Here is a 21,977-nt window from a genome sequence, read left to right as displayed (position 1 = left end):
TGAGTAATGGACCACATTATGACGTGCATATTGCTTAGACGGCTCTATGGACCGATACAAGAATTCACTATTTGACGTTTGAGCGGTGCCCTGTTATTTACGTGACCATGTCAACGAGTGAATTCGGCATCGCTCAAAAATGAAATGAGTGAACTCGTGCATCGGTCCATTTATACTCTTTTACTTTTCTTGTCTACGAAACGTTAAGAAGAAATTCTTGGCGCAAATTTCAGTTGAATTTCCCTGTCATAATGTTTTGTCTCTTAGTTTTGTACATTTCATCCATTTTTAGTGGTCTGCTTACATTATTGTGTCAGACTGAAGCATATGAAGGTACATTGATTGTTTTGCTTTGTAAATCTAATGCATAGTTCTGTCCACGGCGCCTGCGAACTTTTGCCTCAAATCCATGGTAATAACAAAAACGTCTCTAACTGAGAGACAAACCATTCATTTCTTTTTGAATAAAGTAAAAAACAATGCAAATCTCATAGTGTCTAATCACTCACAATTTCTTCGAAGTTCAAGGGAAGCTGCATTCAGCATCCCCTCAATCATTGGCTACCAATCTAACGATCGTTACCACTCTCAGCGATTGTTTGGTTTCTCGCTTACGCGGGAATATGCGAGAATAAGATGGCCTTTTGCTAAACCCCAAATTGCCTAATTGATCAGTTCTTTAGAAATTTGCAATCCGGGCAGTCGCTTTGCATTGAAGTTCATTTTGTTTCGTAATTATGTAAATAGTATAAGAATGATGATTGTTCATTTGAAAACTGTAAATACGAAACTGTTAATGGCGAAACATTGAACCATCATGTCCATAACTTGTACACCTACCCTGTATTGTAATAGTCTTAAATGTACATCATTCGCCCATGGGCCTGTTTTAGTCTGAGGCGTTTTAGTATGTAACGACGTTTTAAGCATTATCCTGCTCTACCCCGGATTACGGTACTTTATAATACGGGGCCTTCCTTAGCCAAGTGGTTAGAGTCCGCGGCTACAAAGCAAAGCCATGCTGAAGGTGTCTGGGTTCGAATCCTGGTCCGTCCAGGATCTTTTCGTAATGGAAATTTCCTTGACTTCCCTGGGCATAGAGTATCATCGTATCTGCCACACGATATACGAATACGAAAAATGGCAACTTTGGCAAAGAAAGCTCTCAGTTAATAACTGTGGAAGTGCTCATAAGAACACTACGCTGAGCAACAGGCTCTATCCCAGTGAGGACGTTATGCCAAGAAGAAGAAGAAGAAGAAGAAGAAGAAGAAGAAGAAGAAGAAGCACAAGAAGAAGAAGAAGAAGAAGAAGAAGAAGAAGAAGAAGAAGAAGAAGAAGGAGAAGGAGAAGATAATTCGTAGTGACATTAAGATGCTTCATAAACTTCAGTTTAATACTTAGTAAAAGTGTAATTGTGAGCAAAACCCCCAAACTCATTTTATTTTGGTTTTAAAATTCAATATTCAAGTTATTGTCAAATAATTTTGAATAGATTCATCTATTAGTCGCTTATGGGTGGCGCCATAAGTTTAATATGTTCAGCTCTATTTTGTATTTTCCTATGTGTTTTGGATTCAGAAGTGCTCTTCGAATTTTGGGTTTTCACAACTTTCGAAAAAATAAGCCACACCCTACTGTGGATTTATATCGGTACTGCTTCTAATTCTGGAGGGTGCATGGGAAAGCGTTGGGGATGGAACGGGCGGCTGCAACAGGTAGTACTTTTCTTGTTAAATATTAGCAACAATGGCCGTTCATGCGGGGAATGGCAGCGGCAGAAAACTCTGGAGTGTCGGACGAACATGATTCAGGGAAAGTGTGAACATTTCCCGCAACTGACTATTGGTGCAGAGTTTTTGCATTGAGGGATATTTAATTTTATGTATGTTTAATTAAAGTGATTCTTGATTAACGTTTCATAGCTGTGTAGAGCTTCTGCTTGCATTCATTTCAACTTATTGTTCATTGTCATAATGCATTGAACGGAGAAATTTCCATTTTTTTCATTTTTAATCATTACAACAAATAGTCTCTTACGAAGCACCGAGCAAAAACATCATCCATTGTTACCCAACTGCTGTTCAGCGGAAGTTGGTCCTCGGTAAACGAACTTTCGTCCAACAATGCACTTACTTCTCATTGTTATTACGCGGAAAGTGCCACACTCAAGTTGGAATATAAGTTCATCCGAGCGCCCAGTATTCCCAGGAATGAAGCTCCGCAAACCGGTTGGAACTAAGGTGTAAAACTTTTGTCCAGTTAAAGCGATAGCTGTTCCTCTGTGGACCGTTGCCGGGAAAGCAGATTCTCCCAGAAGCGGAAGCAGGAACCTTCGCCATGGAGCAAGTTTGTTAAGTTTTAGTTGTTTATCACCGAGAGGAAACGAATTTTTAAGACGGATGGCTAACGATAACATTGCAGGGCGGGGAAAGAATGGTTCAACTTAAAAAGTGCAGAACATGTTGTGAAAGCGTTACGCCGTGCTCGGAACAAAAAGTAAAGTTGACAAATCCTTCTGGGGGTAGATTCATAGATGATTTCCTGAGTATATGTTGAATTGTTGTATGAAATACTTGATCCCAAAAAAAGTGGTCTGATTTCCAGATAATCGACAACCGAGTGCTTTCTCCAGGAAACATTAAGATTACTCATTCATAGAACTATTAGATTTTTTGATAATAAATGCTGCAGTAAATTAGGTGCATTGAGAATTTGATCGTTATCAAAAGAATGTGCTATGTTTCTGTAAAATTTAATGGAAGCTCAGAGAAAATAACCCGGTGATTTCAGAATTTTATTTCCATGTGTCCCATACTTTGTCTCTATTTTACACTTCAGCCTCTTTTAACGACGGTTCTATTTTTTACAACCATTTTTATACGATCACTTTTTTACGACCGAAATTAACGATCGTTCAAATAGGTGATCAACATCTTAACAAGTCATCAAATTAGACGGTCATGCTTTTCCCCAAAGCTATTGAGTAGATAACATGCGGTGTCCATTGAAAAACGGAGTTCCTCCATCAAGCGGCGCTAGTGGGAATCAAAATTTTGTTTTTATTATACATTAAGATCCTGACTATTCAGAAGAATGGCGTCTTCGGCAAACTTGCTCAACAGCTCAATCGGTATCGTTATAAAAGCCGTGAGATTCGGAACTCCACCATCAGACGGAGCTAATGGGCATGACACTTTTTTTTTGAATTTTTTTTTATTAGTATTATTCCAAACATTACATTCATTCTTTCTTATATCTAGGTGTTCTGTGTTATTAGATAACACTATCATCCTAATTTGGTAAAACAAATCTAAGATTTTATTAACATTTTGTTAACAACATATTACATTTTATTTGCCATAGCAGTTCAGATTTTTTACAGGTGAGTTGATTTCACCTGCTTATAACGTTTTCAATATACTTAACCTAACTTAACCTAAACATATAACGCATTAATCGTGGCAATAGAAGATTGTAACGATTTTTGCTTGAAATTATTGATTATTTAATTTGACATTTGTTCCAATGTTTCAACATTGGATATTCTATGTAACTCATTAGTACTATACCAGGGAGGAAGCCTCAGAATCATTTTCAAAATTTTATTTTGAATTCTCTGCAAAGCTTTCTTCCTGGTATTACAACAGCTAGTCCATATTGGTACAGCATACAACATGGCTGGCCTGAAAATTTGTTTGAATATCAAAAGCTTGTTTTTAAGACAAAGTTTTGATTTTCTATTAATAAGGGGATAGAGACATTTTACATATTTGTTACATTTGGCTTGAATGCCCTCAATGTGATTTTTGAAAGTTAAATTCTTATCTAGCATGAGCCCTAGATACTTAACTTCATCTGACCAATTTATTGGAACCCCTCTCAGCGTGACAACATGTCTACTTGAAGGTTTCAAATAAAGAGCTTTTGGTTTATGTGGGAATATTATTAGCTGAGTTTTGGAAGCATTTGGAGAAATCTTCCATTTTTGCAAGTATGAAGAAAAAATATCCAAACTTTTTTGCAATCGACTACAGATGACACGCAGGCTTTGTCCTTTGGCGGAGAGGCCTGTGTCATCCGCAAACAAAGATTTTTGACATCCCTGAGGTAACTCAGGTACACTCTCCACACTATTATGGGTCACTCAAGGAACCATCTCACATTCAAATTGATCGTTTTTCTTGAAAAAGCGTCAACTTCTTTATTTTTTTTTTCACTATCCGATCATTGAAGGTCTATTCTTTCGTTTTAACCACATATATATTCATATTCTTTTCAAAACTTGTTCGGAAAAGCTCAAAAGAACCAAGGTAACCAAAACCACTATTATGGGTCAAAATCAAGTTCGTAACAATTATGGGTCAATCTGTCACATATAATGGGTCACTCTTATAAGAATTAAATGATGAAACTCCTGAAACTCTTACAACGCATTTCTTTTTATTTTGAATAAAGAAACAGGCTTTTGAACAAATGTCCGCATTGAAGAGATACTCTCATTAACAAACAGACATAACAATTAGGTTAAATATTAAAGAACCCCGCATAATCACAGTAAAATATACAGTTTCTTCAATAATTATGTAGATTGAAAACGAACAAATTTATAAGACACAGACATTTGAACAAAACAACCGCATTGAAGAGAATGTGGTCATAGACAAACAGACATAACTCTCTGATCAGCATCAGTGAAACCCATTTAATCACAACAAAAGAAGCAATTTCATTAATAAGTAGGTATGTAATTTAAAAAGAATCAAAAACAAAAACGTTTATTTTCCGAATTCAGTCTCATACATTTTTAACAATCAGCTGTCTGCTTCCTTGTAAGTTAAATCTTTTCTCTTTTCACAATGATATGTTTTAATGAAAAATCAATTTTACTTCAATTTAGCCCGATTTAGGCATCAATGTCCTCTTTTTCTTCTTCTGCCGAGGAGGGTTGTTTTCCTTTTCTTGCTGTTGTTTTTCCTTCTGTAACTTTTTCTCATCTCTTTTCTTCTTTCTGATGCTTTGTTCTTCCTCCTTCTGAATTCGAGCCAGTTTCCGCTTTTCAATCCTTGCTACTTTTGCTTCCTCTTCTTGTTTTCGTTCTTCGTCCTTTTTATCATACCATTTTCGCCATCTATTGCTGGTTGCGACTGATGGTACATGTTCCTTTCTCCTCTGTTTGTCATTTCCATTTCGCTCGTTGACCTTTGGCCAAATGAAAATTCCTTCAAACGGATCATTTGATGCAGCTTCTTCATCTTGGCTCATGTCGTCATTGGGTTGAACAGGTTGTGGATCGTTTATTTCATCTAAAAAAAGAAAAGGTTGTATAAAACGACTAGACCTTTGAGAAAACTGTCAATTGGCTTACCTTCTACAGCATTTTGTTGCACAATAGGTGTGCAAGAGCCATCCTCTCCAATCGTTAACTCCAGAGTAATACTTTGAAATTGCTGAAGAGGTTCTGTGAACATCAAACCTTCAGACTTATCCTTCAGAGACTTCCAGTAGTTGAAGAGTCCCAACTCATCTAGTGAGCCATACCAATAATCGTTTTTCCAGTCCATTGTGAATCTTGTTAGTTGATCCTCGCTGAGGCCCTTTTCAAAGTAATACAGTTGGACCTTGAATGCATCCTGGTCATCCTCCGGTTCAACACTATCCGATGAATTCTCTGCCTCCTGTTGTGCATCGCTCTCAGTGTTTTCCGTAAGAACTTTATTTGCATTTGCAGGCAGTCTACTGAAATCAACTTCATTTACATCCCAAGGAGAAAGACCACACATTTTGAACGCTTTTTTCAAACACTCCTTCGAGTTCGAAAAATTGTCCAGTGAAGTCTTCAGGAGTGAACAGAAATTGACCTTGGTTACTTTAGCGTCACTGCGTCCCAAAAGATGCTGTCGTAGAACTTTATTCCAAATTTGTTTGAATGGACCAAAAAACTGTCTATCCAATGGCTGCAGGATACGCGTAGAGTTGGGATAGAGTGCAATCAACATTATTTCGTGTGCTGTACAGAACTCAGTAAGTTCAATACTGATGTGACTTTTATGTCCATCCACAAACACAACAACGGGAAATTTAATGTGATTATCCAACAGCCATTTATAAAAATCGTTTGTCATGTATTCAAAAAAAGTCTTTGACGTCTGCCAACCTTCATCAGAAACGCCTACAGACCAGCCATTCGGTGTATTTTCAACGATTTCGCGGGTTACTCTTTTTCCCGGATACAGGATCATTGGTGGTGTAAGCGTTCCCTCAGCATTGCTTCCAAAAAGGACAGTGTAATTGTCTTTACTTGAATTGTTGTGGACGAAGTACGAGTTTTCGACATTTGGTCCACAAATCGCGTTGAAGTCCTGCGGAACAAGTTTAAAGCCCGATTCGTCGAAGTTGTAAATTCTTTCCGGCTCGTCAAAGATCGATAGATCAATGCCGTCCTCTTGCAGGGTTTCTTCCACCTCTAGAAACCAGTGACGGATTTGCTGCTCCGTAACGACCGCCCCGGCTTTTGAGAGTTTTGTGACGCGTTTTTTCCTCAAGTCCGGGTGTCTCTCCAAGAAACAACGGGTCCAGTTTCTGCCTATTGGATGTTGTTAAACGAAACACATTTATGTTTGTTATTCAATTAGCTATATTCAACTTACATGGAAAAGTACTGGGGATATTTCTCGTCTTCCGGATTTTTTCTGCATAATCGCTTACAGTGCTGAGTATATCCGACTCACTCAATGGAAATCCAGCTCTTGACATGTAGAGAACCCATGTCTTAATTCGAGCTTCTTCTTCCGCTGTCAAAACTGTTCCAGGACCAGGTTTTTGACCTTTCGGAGGCGTTCGAATGTAACGTTGGACAGTTGAAAACGGAACATGAAACATCTTAGCTGCTCTTCGCATTTTTCCGGTCTTTCGTGCTTCCTCAATAGCTCGTTCCAAATCCTCCGGATGGTACTGCTTCCGAGGGGAAGATTTGCGCTTGGAACCACTAGAAAAATCGTAGTCGACAATCACATTTTAGCATGAATTATGCAGGGTGAAGTTGCACATCATGAGTGACCCATAATAGTGAAAAACTATGTGTTTCATGGCAGTAAAATGGGTCACTTATGTTTTGCTTGAAATTTCGGAAATCTCGCGATAATCATTCGAATTTCTTTATGAAGAATGTGAATCATACCTGTTTTTCGATGTTGAAGCCATTTTTCAGCCGTGAATAAGATAGTTTCACTCTTTAGAGACTAACAAATCTAGAGCACAAACTTTAGAATGTTTACAAATCCAGCATTACTTTGACAGATGAATGGGCGTCTAGCGGCAATCGATTAAAAACGCGCTTATTTCGGTGTTGAAGCATGCGTGTGACGTATTCAATGCTACATAATAAATTTGTTTACGTATGAAACATAATTATATTGATAAATAGTTTATAATATAATAGCTTTTGACGATTAAAGTTAATAGTGACTAATAATAGTGTGTGACCCATAATAGTGTGATGAGTGTAAGTCAGATGTGAAAATATTGTATAATATTGGTCCTAAAATGCTGCCTTGAGGAACACCAGCTCTTACAGGAAGTCTTTCAGATCTGGAGTTCTGATAATTAACCTGAAGTGTACGATTTGACAGATAACTTTGAATTATTCTAACAATGTATGTTGTAAAATTAAAGTTTTTCAATTTTACAATCAAACCTTCATGCCAAACACTGTCAAATGCTTTTTCTATGTCTAGAAGAGCAAGATTAGTAGAATAGCCTTCAGATTTGTTGGAACGGATCAAATTTGTTACACGTAAGAGTTTATGAGTGGTCGAATGTCCATGGCGGAATCCGAACTGTTCATTGGCAAAAATTGAATTTTCGTTGATGTGGACCATCATTCTGTTTAAAATAACCTTTTCAAAAAGTTTACTGATGGAGGAAAGCAAACTGATTGGACGATAGCTAGAAGCTTCTGCTGGATTTTTGTCTGGTTTTAAAATTGGAACAACCTTAGCATTTTTCCATTTGTCAGGAAAATATGCTAATTGAAAACATTTGTTGAATATATCAACTAAAAATGATAAGCTATTTTCTGGAAGTTTCTTGATGATGATGTTGAAAATTCAATCATCACCAGGAGCTTTCATATTTTTGATTATTTTAAAAATAGTTCTCACTTCTTCCAAATCAGTCTCCCAGGCATTTTCGAAAACGTTCTCTTGATTGAGAATATTTTCGAACTCCTGAGTAACTTGATTTTCAATTGGACTAGTAAGTCCTTAATATCTTGATTTGTTTCTGCAAATCCTGCCATATAATTTTCATAGCAGGATCACGAGTACGTTGAAATTGCCTTCTCCTCACGTTTTTAAGACGGATCAAGAGTTTAAGATCATCGTCTATAATCACGGATTCAAATTTTACTTCACATTTTGGAATTGCAATGCTCCTGGCTTCAACAATGGAATTTGTTAAAGTTTCAAGAGCATTGTCAATATCAAGTTTAGTTTCTAAAGAAATGTTAACATCAAGATTAGAGTCAACATACGTTTGATATATATTCCAGTCGGCTCGTAAATAATTAAAAGTGGAACTAATAGGATTGAGAATCGCTTCATGGGATATTTGAAATGTAAAAGGCACATGATCAGAATTAAAATCAGCATGAGTAACTAATTGGAAACAAAGATGACTAGAGTATATTTACCAAGCTGTGTTTCAACAGAAACACCTAAAGTTTCAAAAACTTTAGTTTCAAATGACGAAAACAGTTGATGTTTTATACGCTAATGGGCATGAAATTTATATTTTGCAGATTTCTCAGCATTCTGTTCACTTAAATGTCGTAGTCTGTGAAGTTTTTCAATAGGTCAGAGGCATTTTTTATTTGAGCCACGAGACTCCAGATTTAGCCAGCAGGTGACGCTAGATATTTGCGAAATCAAAATTCTATGCTCACTAGTGCCGCTAGAATAATGATAGCCTTTGAGCTATTGAACAAACTGCGAAGACACAATCTTTCGAAGTGGTCAGCCTCCTTAGATATCCACAAAACAAAAAAAATCAAGCTCACTAGCGTCTCTTGGTGGCAAAATGTCAAATCTCAACTTTGTCTCGAAGTCGACATCTTTCTAAGAGGGCAGGATCCTGGGATATCCACAAAATACTAGCGCTACCACCGCATGTTAGTCCAGATCATCAGATCTGGAAATATCATGTTACAAAAGTCACAATTTTATCCCTCAAGAATAATGTAGTGCATGTTCGAATAAGCACCCCTGATGGCAGAGTTCTCAACTAAAACTCCCAAAGGTACTTAGTATAGATTTTTTTTCTAAAACTGTATATAACGCGTATTCTTATAACGCCCCCCAAACATGTGTCTTGTAGGAGATCTACTGTATTCAGCTTATAGTGTTGCCAGCATAAAAAAACGATTGTGTTTGCTATGTGTACCACAAAATTCATACCTAAACTTTATTCAAGGTTTGACTCAAATAACGTGCAGAAAATTGCATATATTGAGTATTATCAATTCTACTTGATCAGTGTTGCCAGCTACCATATAATTTTGAACTCTTAATGAAAAACTGAGGCTTTACCGAAAATCAAATTCACCACATCTGTATCAGCCGAAAGTGGAAACGGAGCCTTCTTGATGTGCGGAATAAACGTAGCGTTGACATCGCATCCGACCATCACCTCCTCATCGGCGAGGTGCGTCTTCGCATTGCGCGGATTCGTCGACAGGAGGAAAGAGTCGGACGTCGATTTAACACACGCCGACTGGAAGATGCCACAGTGAAAAGGTCCTTCGTCGAAGAACTGGAAACTCGTGCTGCTAATATTTCGGAAAGTGGCAGCGTAGAAGAGCAATGGACCGCCATCAAGAATGCCTTCATCACTACCAGCGAAAATAATCTGGGTGAGCTACGCACTCGGAGAAAACAGTGGATTACCGATGAAACCTGGAGGAAGATAGAGGAGCGGAGAGAAGCCAAAGCCGCGATAGAGCGGGCACGAACCAGAGGAGCCAAGGCACTTTCCCGTCAACGATACTCGGCTCTAGAAAGGGAAGTTAAGCGCTCATGTAGGCGGGACAAACGAGCGTGGGCGGACTCCCTTGCTGACGAAGGTGAGAAAGCCGCAGCAACCGGCGACATTCGTCTTCTCTACGATATCTCACGACGCCTTAGCGGGGCAAAGATGAATACGACGATGCCCGTAAAAGACACGACTGGACAACTGTTAACCGACCCCACTGACCAGCTAAAACGCTGGTTTGAGCACTTCGAAGAACTTTTCCAAGTGTCAACCCGGCCACCAACACCTCAGCATGATCCGCCTAGGGTTCGGCGTATTAGTCGCGTTAACACCGAAGCTCCATCACTGCATGAGATAGAAACAGCCATCCAAAGTATGAAATCCAACAAAGCCCCTGGGGTCGATCGCATATCAGCCGAGATGCTCAAAGCAGACCCCGCAATATCCGCTCAACTGTTGCATCAACTATTCCGCAATATCTGGGACACCGCGACTTTTCCGGCCGACTGGATGCAAGGCGTGTTAGTGAAGGTACCCAAAAAGGGTGACCTCACTGTATGCGATAATTGGCGGGGCATCATGTTGCTATGTATTGTTCTCAAAGTTCTATACAAAGTGATCCTAAACCGGATCCAGGAGAAGATCGATGCGACTCTCCGTCGACAGCAAGCGGGATTCCGTGCCGGACGATCCTGTGTGGACCATATTGTCACGCTCCGTATCATCTTGGAGCAAGTCAATGAATTCCAAGAGTCCCTGTATATGGTATTCATTGACTACGAAAAAGCTTTCGACCGACTCAATCACGAAAATATGTGGGGTGCCCTGAGACGCAAGGATGTTCCTGAGAAAATCATCGGCCTCATGGAAGCGCAGTACGAGGCCTTTACGTGCAGAGTATTGCACAACGGGGTCTTGTCTGAACCCATCCGGGTTGTAGCTGGAGTGAGGCAAGGATGTATACTATCACCACTACTGTTCCTCATCGTAATTGACGAGATCCTGATAGGCGCCATTGACCGTGAACAAAACCGTGGGCTGCGGTGGCAGCCTATTACTATGGAGCACTTAAATGATCTCGATATGGCTGATGATATTGCTATACTAGCTCAACGGCGCTCTGATATGCAGAGTAAGCTAGACGATCTTGCCGAACGCTCCTCAGCGGCAGTTCAATCGTTGGATGTAAACACGGCCGGCCCTTCCAGGTTCACAGTAGCCGGGCAAACAGTGGAGAACGTCGAAAACTTCCAATATCTTGGTAGCCAACTGGCGTCTGACGGCGGTACCAAGATCGACATAGGTGCACGGATCAAGAAGGCGAGGGCTGCTTTTGCGAGCTTAAGAAATATTTGGAAGAACAGTCAGATTAGTCAACGCACCAAAATTCGAATACCGTTTTGATTCATATTACGGACAGCTTCAAATTCCGGACACTCTACTTTGTATGGGAAACATTTCACACGAAATGTTTCATTTTTTGCCGTTTAAACGATCTCGATTTCAAGGCTCGTTTTAGTAAGCATTTTCCATAAATATCTTTGAAAATTTATAATGCCCAACTACTTTAGATGTCTCTTAAGTGGTTTGACGATTTCAATTGATGATTTGACTGTTACATTAATGATTATCATGAGCTGTCCGGAATTCGAATCAAAGTGTCCGGAATATGAGGCAAAAGTGAGGAAGCGTCCGGAATAAGAATCATGAAAAGGCCACACATTTTGATTTATTAAAAAATATTCAAGTTGCGCAAGCGAACTCTTTACCCACCATTCGAAAGTTAAGGGCTTCCAACGCTTGATAACGCTAAAGAATCATACAGAATGATTTATTTTGTATGCTCTTTGCTGGGTTATACTTCACTGAGACCTTAAGTGTCCGTAATATGAATCAAAACGGTATTCAATTCCAATGTCAAATCTGTGCTGTTATACGCCAGTGAAACGTGGTGTGTATCAGCGGAGAACACTCAACGGCTGCAGGTGTTCATCAACAGATGCCTGCGGTATATAATTCGGGCATGGTGGCCACACAACTGGATTTCTAATGCTGACCTCCATCGTCGGTGCCACCAGCAACCGATACAAACCGAAGTTCGACAACGAAAGTGGGGGTGGGTCGGCCACACTCTACGTCGCACAGTGGCCCAAAGCTGGCCAAAAGTCAAAAAAATAAAGTTTGCAAATTCCTTCTTGAATATATTTTCTTGATTTCTTCAGTATTGAATAACAATTCCCCAAAGTTTCAGATCGATCGGTGTACATTTCGATTTTTCACAGCATGTGACCTGGAGAGATGTCAGCTGAAATTGACCCTTTTGAATTCTTCAAATTTCGTGAAGGTTATTCTATAGAAATTGCAGTTTCTGTACTAAATCATGACCAAACCTTTCTCAACCGGTCTCATTCGAAAGAATATACCTTAAGCTTTGTTTTGAAGATATTTTAAACCATATTTGACATGTTTACCATTTGAGATTGTCAAGAAGTGTGTTACATAGAGCTCCTTAAAAAATAAGTCATTTTTTCAAAGGTAGTGCAAGATATCTGGGAAACGCTCTAAAATGATCAATTACCCCTCAATGTGTAGCAAATATTCCATAGTTTTCGATGTACTATGGCTTCACTTGCGCTTTTTTGCGCCAAGATAAGAAAAATTATTTTTAGTTACACTACGAATCAGCCCATTAGACCATCATACTTGATATAAATATCACATTTTTTACCTTTATAAGCTCCCGAATAGATTCAAAAACCATCTTGAGCTTGCCCACGATATTTAACTTCAAATTGGCATCAAAAGAATGACGTTTCATTTGATTTTGATCTGGATACGGATTTCATTGATTGAATTACAAAAATGTGCTATTTTAAACAAATTCTGTCAAATGTACCGGAAATATCGATTTTCTGTTTCAGCGACTATTTCTATCAAATTACCTCTAAAAATCATGTTTTGTCAAATATTTAGCATTTTTAAACGTTTTGAGTGAGAATTGTACTTTTGGTCAGCATTTGTATGGGATGCGGCCACTGTGGTCGGGGCGGAAACGAAATCTGCAAACAAGCGCTGGAATGGAATCCAGCAGGACATCGCAGCAGAGGCAGACTCAGAGGATCATGGCGGCGCAGCCTCAACAAAGAAATAAAAGAAGTCGACGGAAATTTGACCTGGCCGCAGGTCAAGGCGATAGCTAGCAATCGCCCAGGATGGAAATCTTTCACGTCGGCCTTATGCACCAGAATGGGTGCCCAGGACCCATAAGTAAGTAAGTAATGAAAAACTGGATTACAGCGGTAGAGTTTTGTTATCTCGCTGAGCATTCAATGTTTCTATTGTGCTCAAATTTTGAGATACTCAGCTTTTCTTAACTCTTCTTAAACAGAATTGCCAGCCATATGAATATTTCTACGTCGACACTTGCTTAGACTTTGGTGAACATTTGGTAAAGTTCCATGATATCTGCAAATAACTCCTTCATATAATGGATCATTAAAATAACCAAATCGGCCGCTATGGAAAGCATAGATAGCGCCACCGTAGCCTTGTGTGTTTGACAGAACAGCAATGCTGTCACAATGTCAAATCCCATATACAGAAGCGCCTTTGTTTTGATGCACGATTTTATTCAAATTTTTTATTAAAAACGATTGCAATAACTACCTTAATGATCCATTGCCCATTGCGCGGTGACGTCATCATAAAATCGCTCTCTTTCCCTCCTTCGGGAAATTTGAAAACAACGGTGCCAGTACCTGTCAAAGTTGACAGGTACTGGCACCATTGTTTTCAAGTTTTGTTGAAGAGCGAAAAAGAGAGAATTTCGCCGTGAAATGCCCAATTGGCTCTTTTGATTACAATCGAGCAGTGTTGCCATCAATTGCCAGAATACGAAAACTTGAATAGGCAGGCGTTTTGACAAGTTCTCAATCCATGCTTCAAGTTTGCCGAATACATAAAAATCAGTATTTCCACACCTAGACGTTGCATTTTTATAACGTATCTAAATAACCCTGATATGTTTACGGCCGATTCTTTTACAACAGTCGTGAAAAGGAGGTCAGGGTGTATTTGGGGTCGCCAAATTGAATGCCGCATTTAAATATTATTCCAGCACCGGAGGTCATATAAAATATTTCTTAATAAATCATTGATTGGTTTCTGGCGAGACCTTTAGCGGGTTTCTTGGGAAATCCTTGGCAGATTAAAGACTGGAACGTGCAAGAATTGGTCAACTTCAAATAGATGTGGTTTTGTTGAAAATGCATTAAAAAAAAACCTGAAATTTAGCAGTGTATATAAAATGGTTGCTATGCTGATTTTTCACTTTTTGATCCCCAGTTTTTAAAATGATGTCTATGTATTGAAATTTTGCTCGCGCAGCAAGAGAATCCGACATTCTCGTACGAATGTTATGCGAAGGCGGATTTCAAGCAGCTTCCGGAAAAGAAGTGTTATACTGCATCATGATAAGGGACGCAATTTTCAAAATCATCAAAGCATCGAAAATCCCGAAATAAAAGCTTGTCCTGCATGCCACATGCACGAGTGGTCTAAAAAGTGATATTGATGTTGATACGTCTAGGAATGCCTTGAAAAGCGGCTGCTACCATTCCTAAAGCAACATAATAGACCTATGCTGTTCTGGCCAGACATGGCGAGCTGTCACTATGGGGAAAAGCCATTCGAGCGTTACGATACAAACAGCTGTGTTTTGGTACCCAAAGATCACAACAATCCCAGCAACCCAGAATTGCGCCCTATCGAACGGTATTGGTCCTTGGTCAAATGGAATGTCAAAAATATTAATAAATCTATGGATAACAAGAAGCAGTTTAAATAAAACTGGCTTTCGGCGACAAATAACGTCGATGAGACCATTGTGCGAAATTTTATGGAAGGGGTTAACCTGAAGGCACGGCAGTTCGGATTTGGCAAACCAAAATAATAAATGAACGTTTTATCATTTGAATATATGAATTAAGCTACGAAAAGAACATAACAAGTTTTTTTTTGTATTATTAGTTTTGACTGAAAGATACGATTTTTTGTCAATTAATTTTTGTGCGTTCCTGTCTTTATTGCAGAAGCCTTATTGGTGAATTATTAGCGAGTTCTTGACGAGAACCTTATAAAATTCTCAGGAAAAAATTGCCAAGATTCTCAGCGACTTCAAATAACATTTCTAGTGGATTTCCAGCACAACGATTGATGTCTGACGAGAGAAGCAGGTCGTTAGGGTCTCTTCCCGTGGATACGAAATAATTCCTCGAAGATGAAACGTTCTAGCTCACGATTTATTTTAGACTGCTATGTACAACGTAAGTGTGTCCTATTTATACTCCACTCTTCCCTATTCACTTGTATAGAATTTTCTAGTAGTGTATTGTTGCATACAAAAATGTGTTGAAAGGTAAATGTTATACAATTGATGGATTGAATCTTCTGGAACTGTCAGACAATTATACAATGCAAGAAAGGTAAACAATGATTTACAATGATGTGATTGTGAGTAAATAAGGGTGAAGAGCCGAAATTGCATTTAATCATTCATCACATTAATCTGTGTTTTCCTTATTTTAAACAAAGGCTGTTCTTTCAAGTTATATTTCACAGTGGATATTGTGTGCTTTTGAGTAAAGAAAATTATCCAGGCTCAACAATCAAGAATTCATTTGATCTTAAAATTGTTTCAGCAGCTTCTAGGTAATGATCAAACCACCTTGACCTAACAACTAACAAACCATTGGATCTGAAAATTAATGCGCCTTACGATCTTTTGGAATGATCGGGAATATTCGACTTAATGATCATTTAGGATTAACGACCATTTCGGCTTAATGACCCTTTCGACTTAGTGGCGCTTTGGCCTAACGGCATTTGGTCTAATGGTTTTCGGCCTAAGACCAGTTAATTAAGTGCACATATGAATCAAAAAAATCAAAATATTTTTTTTGCCACCACGTTGCATAAAAGCCTACTTTATATCAAGGGGACGAAGTATACAACGGCCTACTTTTCCCAAAAACAAAAAAAAAGTGCTGAAAAGTGCTACTTTTCAGCACTCTTTTCGGTGCTATGGGAGTCATCAACTAAACATTTGCGTCTTTTCATACGCCATTTATGAAATAATCCTGTACATCTCAATGACTAGTTTTTGTCCATGCTTCTCCTTCTGAAACCGTTGCACGATCCGTATCCGACTTGAGTGAGCCCAGTGAGTCATTCAGATTCAGATGACCGCAGTATACTAAAAGGTTGCTGTAGAGTAAATCCTAAAATATCCTGAACCTAACTTCACGCTCTTCACGATTCGTGCAGGCAGTTTGGCACATGAGAAATAACTTAAAAAAGTGGGCTTTTTTAAATGGTCCGTCGTCGAATTTGAATCAATATTGGAGTGAGAAAATTTGTGACTGTTATACTCAAGATCGATCTGCTGTGTCACAGCCTACCTGTCGATGTCGATGCGTCGCATGGGATAACATGCAAATATTCTTGAAATATTATTGTGCTGTTGGAAATAATTCAATTAAACGGTATTACTCGTAATACCAAAACATGTTGCATGGAACACGTTGCAAAACTCGATGTTTTCAGCACTCGTTGTATTTATCTAACTCGTCGAGCCTCGTTGGATAAATGTACAACTCGTTCTAAAAAAACCGTAATTTCACAACTTGTTGCATAGATAACTATTAACAATTTTATAACCCTGTGTTAAATATTTAGGATGCTTTACAAATACGTTATCAATTGCACTGGGTTTCATTAAGGTTTTAATCAATCTCTAAGAAAAATAAAATTGAAAAAAATCGGATTTTGTTTGGAAACTATCAGGGATTGAATCCTGAGAAAATTGAGAGAATCTCTCACGTACCGCTCTCTGTAACTTTCATAATATGCATTACATTATGAGAGACTGTTTATCGTATACTGCTACAATTTTGATCAGATCGGAGGGATAGCAGTACATGATAAAAACTCTCTGAACAAGCTCCAATACTGGGGGACACTATTGCTATCTAAAGTTCTTGGATTGTTTATCGTGCTAGTAAAGTAAAACATCTATCCCCAACTGCGAACAAGCGAGAATAAAAGATTTTATCATCGCTCTCTCTTTGGGGCTCTCGTTTGATGTTACTATTTATCAAACTTGTTACAACTTGCGATACATTGCTGATCACGGACCGTAACAGATGGGATGTTTTTCTTCGCTAGCTTTGATCATGCTTCAAAATCAAATGAGAGCGAATTCTGCAATTCCTGGAAACTATATTCGCTCCCAAACCGACAATTCGTCCGCTGGGGTATGCTGCTGTCGTCATGATTATGGTTTCCGAGAGCAATGTCAAACCCTGGGAGGGAGGCACCAATACTACTCACAAAATATGGTACAAAGTTATTTCAAACTTCAAGAAAACTCCAGCTTGCCAGTGACAATCAAGGCAGACTTGATGGAAATCGCTAGTTTTCTTTTGTTGTGTACCTTCGATCATTCTGGACAAACATGGAAAAAGGGCCAAAGTTTGCTATGCATTTCATTTTTGTTTTTATTGGAAAAAATAAAATGATGAGTATTTGAATACTTTATATTTAATCAGAATAAAAGGTGGTATCGTGACATTACTTTTGAATAAGCATGAATAGTTTTTCAATCGATTTTTTGTCATATTTGATAAAATGCAAAACTATGTTGTTATCAATTACGCGCTTTTATCATGTTTGTCCATTGTTCAAGATCTGGGCTCACAGTGACAGTTTGTGACAGCAGAATCTCGGCTCACCTTGACGTACATAAATTTCGTATCGGTTTCTCCCTCCCAGGTTAAACCCATTCATGGTTTCAAAACATTCGGAACAAAATATTTATTTTCACCGCTTAAGTGAGGTAATGTACACTGGTCCCACAGTTATGAATCATTTAAGACTCAGCTTAAATTTGAAAAATTATAGAGAGCAAAATAAACAATATTTTTTATGAAATCAATGCAAAATGGTAAAGTAGGGTATATACCTGCAGTTTATGCACAATGATGTCATAAAAATTGTTGAAAACATTTGAAATTTTCACTTATTTGAACATTGTCTTAAACCACAATTTATGAATCGGCAAAAAAGTTGTCCACAAATATGAATCAATGTGAACCCGATTTATGAATCAGTTATTTACTTTCAATTATTTTGCAATTAAATGCTATATAGTTCATATGTTTATTAGAACACTGCCCCGAACAATGTTAATTATATCCGGAGATGAACCAGAACCAAGTATTTCAAGAATCTGCATGACATTGCATGATTTTTAATGTTGCTACTGAGCGAGCTGAACTAGTGTTGAAGAATTCATGAAAACATCTTTGAATAATTTTTAATTACATTGTAATCATGTTTTAGTCAACTTGGATTGTAGAGTGATTCATATTAATTTTAAGAGCACTGTAAAAATAGTGCACTAATAATTTTAAAAATTTAGTAACTGGTTCAAATTTTAACGCAAATTAGAAATATGTAAACAAACCAAGAAATAAATTATGTTCTCCTTGAGGTTTGTCTTGATGCTACCGTGAGGGCCCCTAACTCTGCGCAGCTCCTAACTCTGCGCACTTTTACCAAAATCCACCAAAATCTGGTAAAATACTTAAAATTTTGGTTTAAACTTTTTTCCATATATTGCTACAATAGAAACAAAAAATAACGCGAAGAATTTTGTTGACAAATTTACGTTTATTACTTTAATAAAAAATAAAATAGCTTTAAAACTATTGAAAAACGTCCAAATTGACTGCCCGTTAGCAAAAATGCTAAGAGAGTACCTCATCACTTAAGTCATTTGAAGCAAATTAAAGAGAATATACTTCAGATTTTTAGTATGTAAGCACTAGTTTATTTATCGAGCAATCATCACTGGTAAAGTGCAACTTATTTTCTCTTCATTTTCTTTTTCTTCTTTAGTGCGCATAATAAGGAACCATTTTTCAACTATGTTCCTTACTATGCGCAGCAGTTATAAAACGTTATTTTCAACATACTGAAGGGGGGGGGGGGTCTGGGAAGTGCGACATCCTTCACGATACAGCTGCAATCCTTTCTCCATCGGATTCTTGGCGGGGTTACATTCAGTCATACCGAACTTCTCCAAGATCTTCGTGGCAGCTGTTTCTTGGGTCAACTTCAGGTCACCATGCTCCGGATTGTAAGCGAGCCGCATCCCCAAGAAAAACCTTGCTTCGCCGCAATCGGTCATTTCGAACTCATCGGAAAGACGGCGCTTCAGCTTCTCAATTGTTCGAATGTTCCGTCCGGCTATCAGGAGGTCGTCGACGTACAGCACTAAGAAAACTTCATCGCCTTCAGTGTTGCACACGTAGAGACAGTAGTCACGGTGGGATCTGCTGAATCCCAGCTTCAGAAGCGCTGAGTTGAACCTTTCGTTCCAGCAACGTGGTGCTTGCTTCAACCCGTACAACGACCTCTGCAGCTTGCACACGCTGCCGGGCTTCGCCTTCACGCCTTGGGGTACTTCCATGAACAAATCTTCCTTCAGCATACCGTGGAGGAACGCTGTCTTGACGTCCATCTGGTGCACCTTGAAACCATGATGAACCGCAACGGCTAGCACCACTCGCACGGTAGACAGCTTAGCCACTGGTGCGAACGTGTCCTCGAAATCGATTCCAGGACGTTGAAGGAAACCCTTGACCACCAGTTGCGCCTTATGACGAACCGTCCAGCCTCGTCCTCCTTGAGTCGGAATACCCATTTCGTTTTGAGTAGCTTCACGCCGGCGGGCACGCCACTATCTTCCAGACATCGTTGGCCTTCATTGAACGGAGCTCGTCCTGCACCGCCTGGTTCCAGAGGGCACGATCCTCGCGGGTACGGATTTCATCGTATGTTTCGGGAACCTCTGAAGGGGAGGGAGGACCAACAGCACTAGCTCTAAATCCAGTAAGATAATCAAGGAACTTGACGGAAGAGTAAGGACGGGTCGAACGGACCGACCGCCGCATCATCAGGTTGGATGGCGTCCTCATCAATGGCTTCCTTGGCATGTTCTTCCCCCTCTTGCTCGTAGATCAAGGGTACCACCAGTATCTCTTCCACGCGATCTCTTGCATTGTTGGCCCACGGAAAGTAGTTTTCATTGAACTTGACGTCACGAGCAATCACGATTCTCCTTTCGTCCTTGTCCCACAGCCGGTAGCCATTGGGCGCGTAACCAACCATGATCAGCTGTCGACTCTTCGCGTCGAGCTTCTTCCTCCGTTGACACGGTGTCCAGGCATAGGCTTGACAACCAAAAACGCGCGCCTTCTCCAGACTTGGCTTCCGACCGTACCATAGTTCAGCAGGCGTAACGTTTCTTGGAACAGCCGAGGTTGGGCTCCGATTGATCAGGAACACGGCCGACAGCACCGCTTCACACCAGCACGATTTTGGAGCATGAGATTCAATTTGCATGGTACGTACCTTCTCGATAAGGGTCCTGTTGAATCTCTCCGCCACTCCATTTTGTTGCGGAGAGTAGGCTACAGTTGACTCGACCTGAATCCCCTTCGCTTTGTAGTAGTTCTTCTGGCTGGTTGAGAAGTACTCACGTCCCTGGTCCACGGTCAGTTTTGAAATCTTCGTGCCACATGCCGCAGTCGCCATCGCTTCAAATTCCTTGAATTTTTCAAAAACTTCCGATTTCTTCCTGATCAGGTACACCACAGCGAAATGCGAGTAGTCATCGATGAACGAGACCAGATAGCGATGACCTTCCCAGGATGCAGGCTCAATCGGCCCACACACGTCCGAATGGATACGCTCCAACGGTCTGGTCGCCCGGTCTCTTGCACCATCGAACGGGTCCCGGTTGAGTTTTCCCAGGACACACACGTCGCAGAACTTGATCTTCTCCGGCTTGAAACGCACACCAAGGGCCAGGTTCTCACGCACCAGAGTGGCCATTCCACTTTCACTGATGTGACCGAGACGACGATGCCAGAGGGTAGCACTATCCGCTTCAGCCAAGCTTGCATTGGCCCGTTGCACTGCGATTTCTATAACGTAGAGGTTGCCCCGCATATGTGCCGTCGCAATCGTCTCACCATCCTTCTTCAGCGTTACGTATTTTTCGTTCAAAATGACTTCCACGCCGGCCTTCGTCAGCTTTTTCACGGACATGAGGTTATCCCTGAGAGAGGGAACAAAGAGAACATCATTCGCATGCATCAGAACGCCACGGTTGCTCATTCCGCTGACAACACCTAATTCCTTGGCCACGAGGGATTCTCCATTCTTCGCTACATCAATGTGCACAGGTTTATCGAGGACTTCCATGGTCGAAAAATGCTGCTTCGTGTTCACCATATGGACGCTGGCCCCCGAGTTTAGCAGGAATTCGATCTTCTCACCGCATCTCTCCTTGCTTTTACCGCCGTCCGCACGGCCGCCCGCCATATAGACAACCGATCTTGGCTCACTGGCAACGTTGGCGTTCGTCTTCTTCCGGCAATCCTTCTTCATGTGGCCCCGTTTGCCACAGGCATGGCACTTCCCGTTGAACTTCTCGCTTCCTTGCTTCTTCCGTTGGTCACCGGCGAATGCAGTTGGTTTTTCGTCGTTGCTATGTATCCTGTCCAAACGCTTCGACTCGTCGCTTAGCAATCGGGTTTTCATCAACTCGTATGTCAACTCGTCCTCCGGCAAATTTTCAAGGGCTGTCATCAGGGGATCGTAGGACTCCGGGAGGGTCAAACTGAGGCCCGCACAGACGTCGCTTTCTTCTAGTTTTGAACCGGCCACCCGGAGCTGCCGAACGAAGTCCTCAAACTTCAGCAAGTGAGCACGCAACGATGCCCCTTCCTTCAGCTGCAGACGAGCGATTTGCTTCCGTATAACCGTTTGCTTTCCGGCCGACTTCTTGGCGAACGTATCTTCGAGAACCTTCCACATTT

At 40.1% G+C, this 21,977-nt stretch overlaps 2 protein-coding genes across 2 annotated transcripts in view; both read right to left on the bottom strand.

The window, feature by feature from the left end:
- LOC5564746 overlaps nt 1-21,977 on the bottom strand; it is a 789,319-nt gene that overhangs the window by 119,129 nt on the left and 648,213 nt on the right. The gene's annotated exons all lie outside the window — the stretch shown is intronic.
- LOC5573134 (DNA ligase 1) lies at nt 4,250-5,888 on the bottom strand. The gene is made up of 2 exons (XM_021837967.1): nt 5,369-5,888; nt 4,250-5,306 (listed from the first exon to the last, which is right to left on the bottom strand). The coding sequence occupies exons 1-2, from the start codon at nt 5,781-5,783 to the stop codon at nt 4,897-4,899; spliced, it is 825 nt and encodes a 274-aa protein (XP_021693659.1). The 5' UTR covers nt 5,784-5,888; the 3' UTR covers nt 4,250-4,896.

This window comes from Aedes aegypti, chromosome 1 (genome assembly GCF_002204515.2).
Source record: "Aedes aegypti strain LVP_AGWG chromosome 1, AaegL5.0 Primary Assembly, whole genome shotgun sequence".
Taxonomy (NCBI): Eukaryota; Metazoa; Arthropoda; class Insecta; order Diptera; family Culicidae; genus Aedes; species Aedes aegypti.
This window is presented reverse-complemented; position numbering and strand designations above follow the sequence as displayed.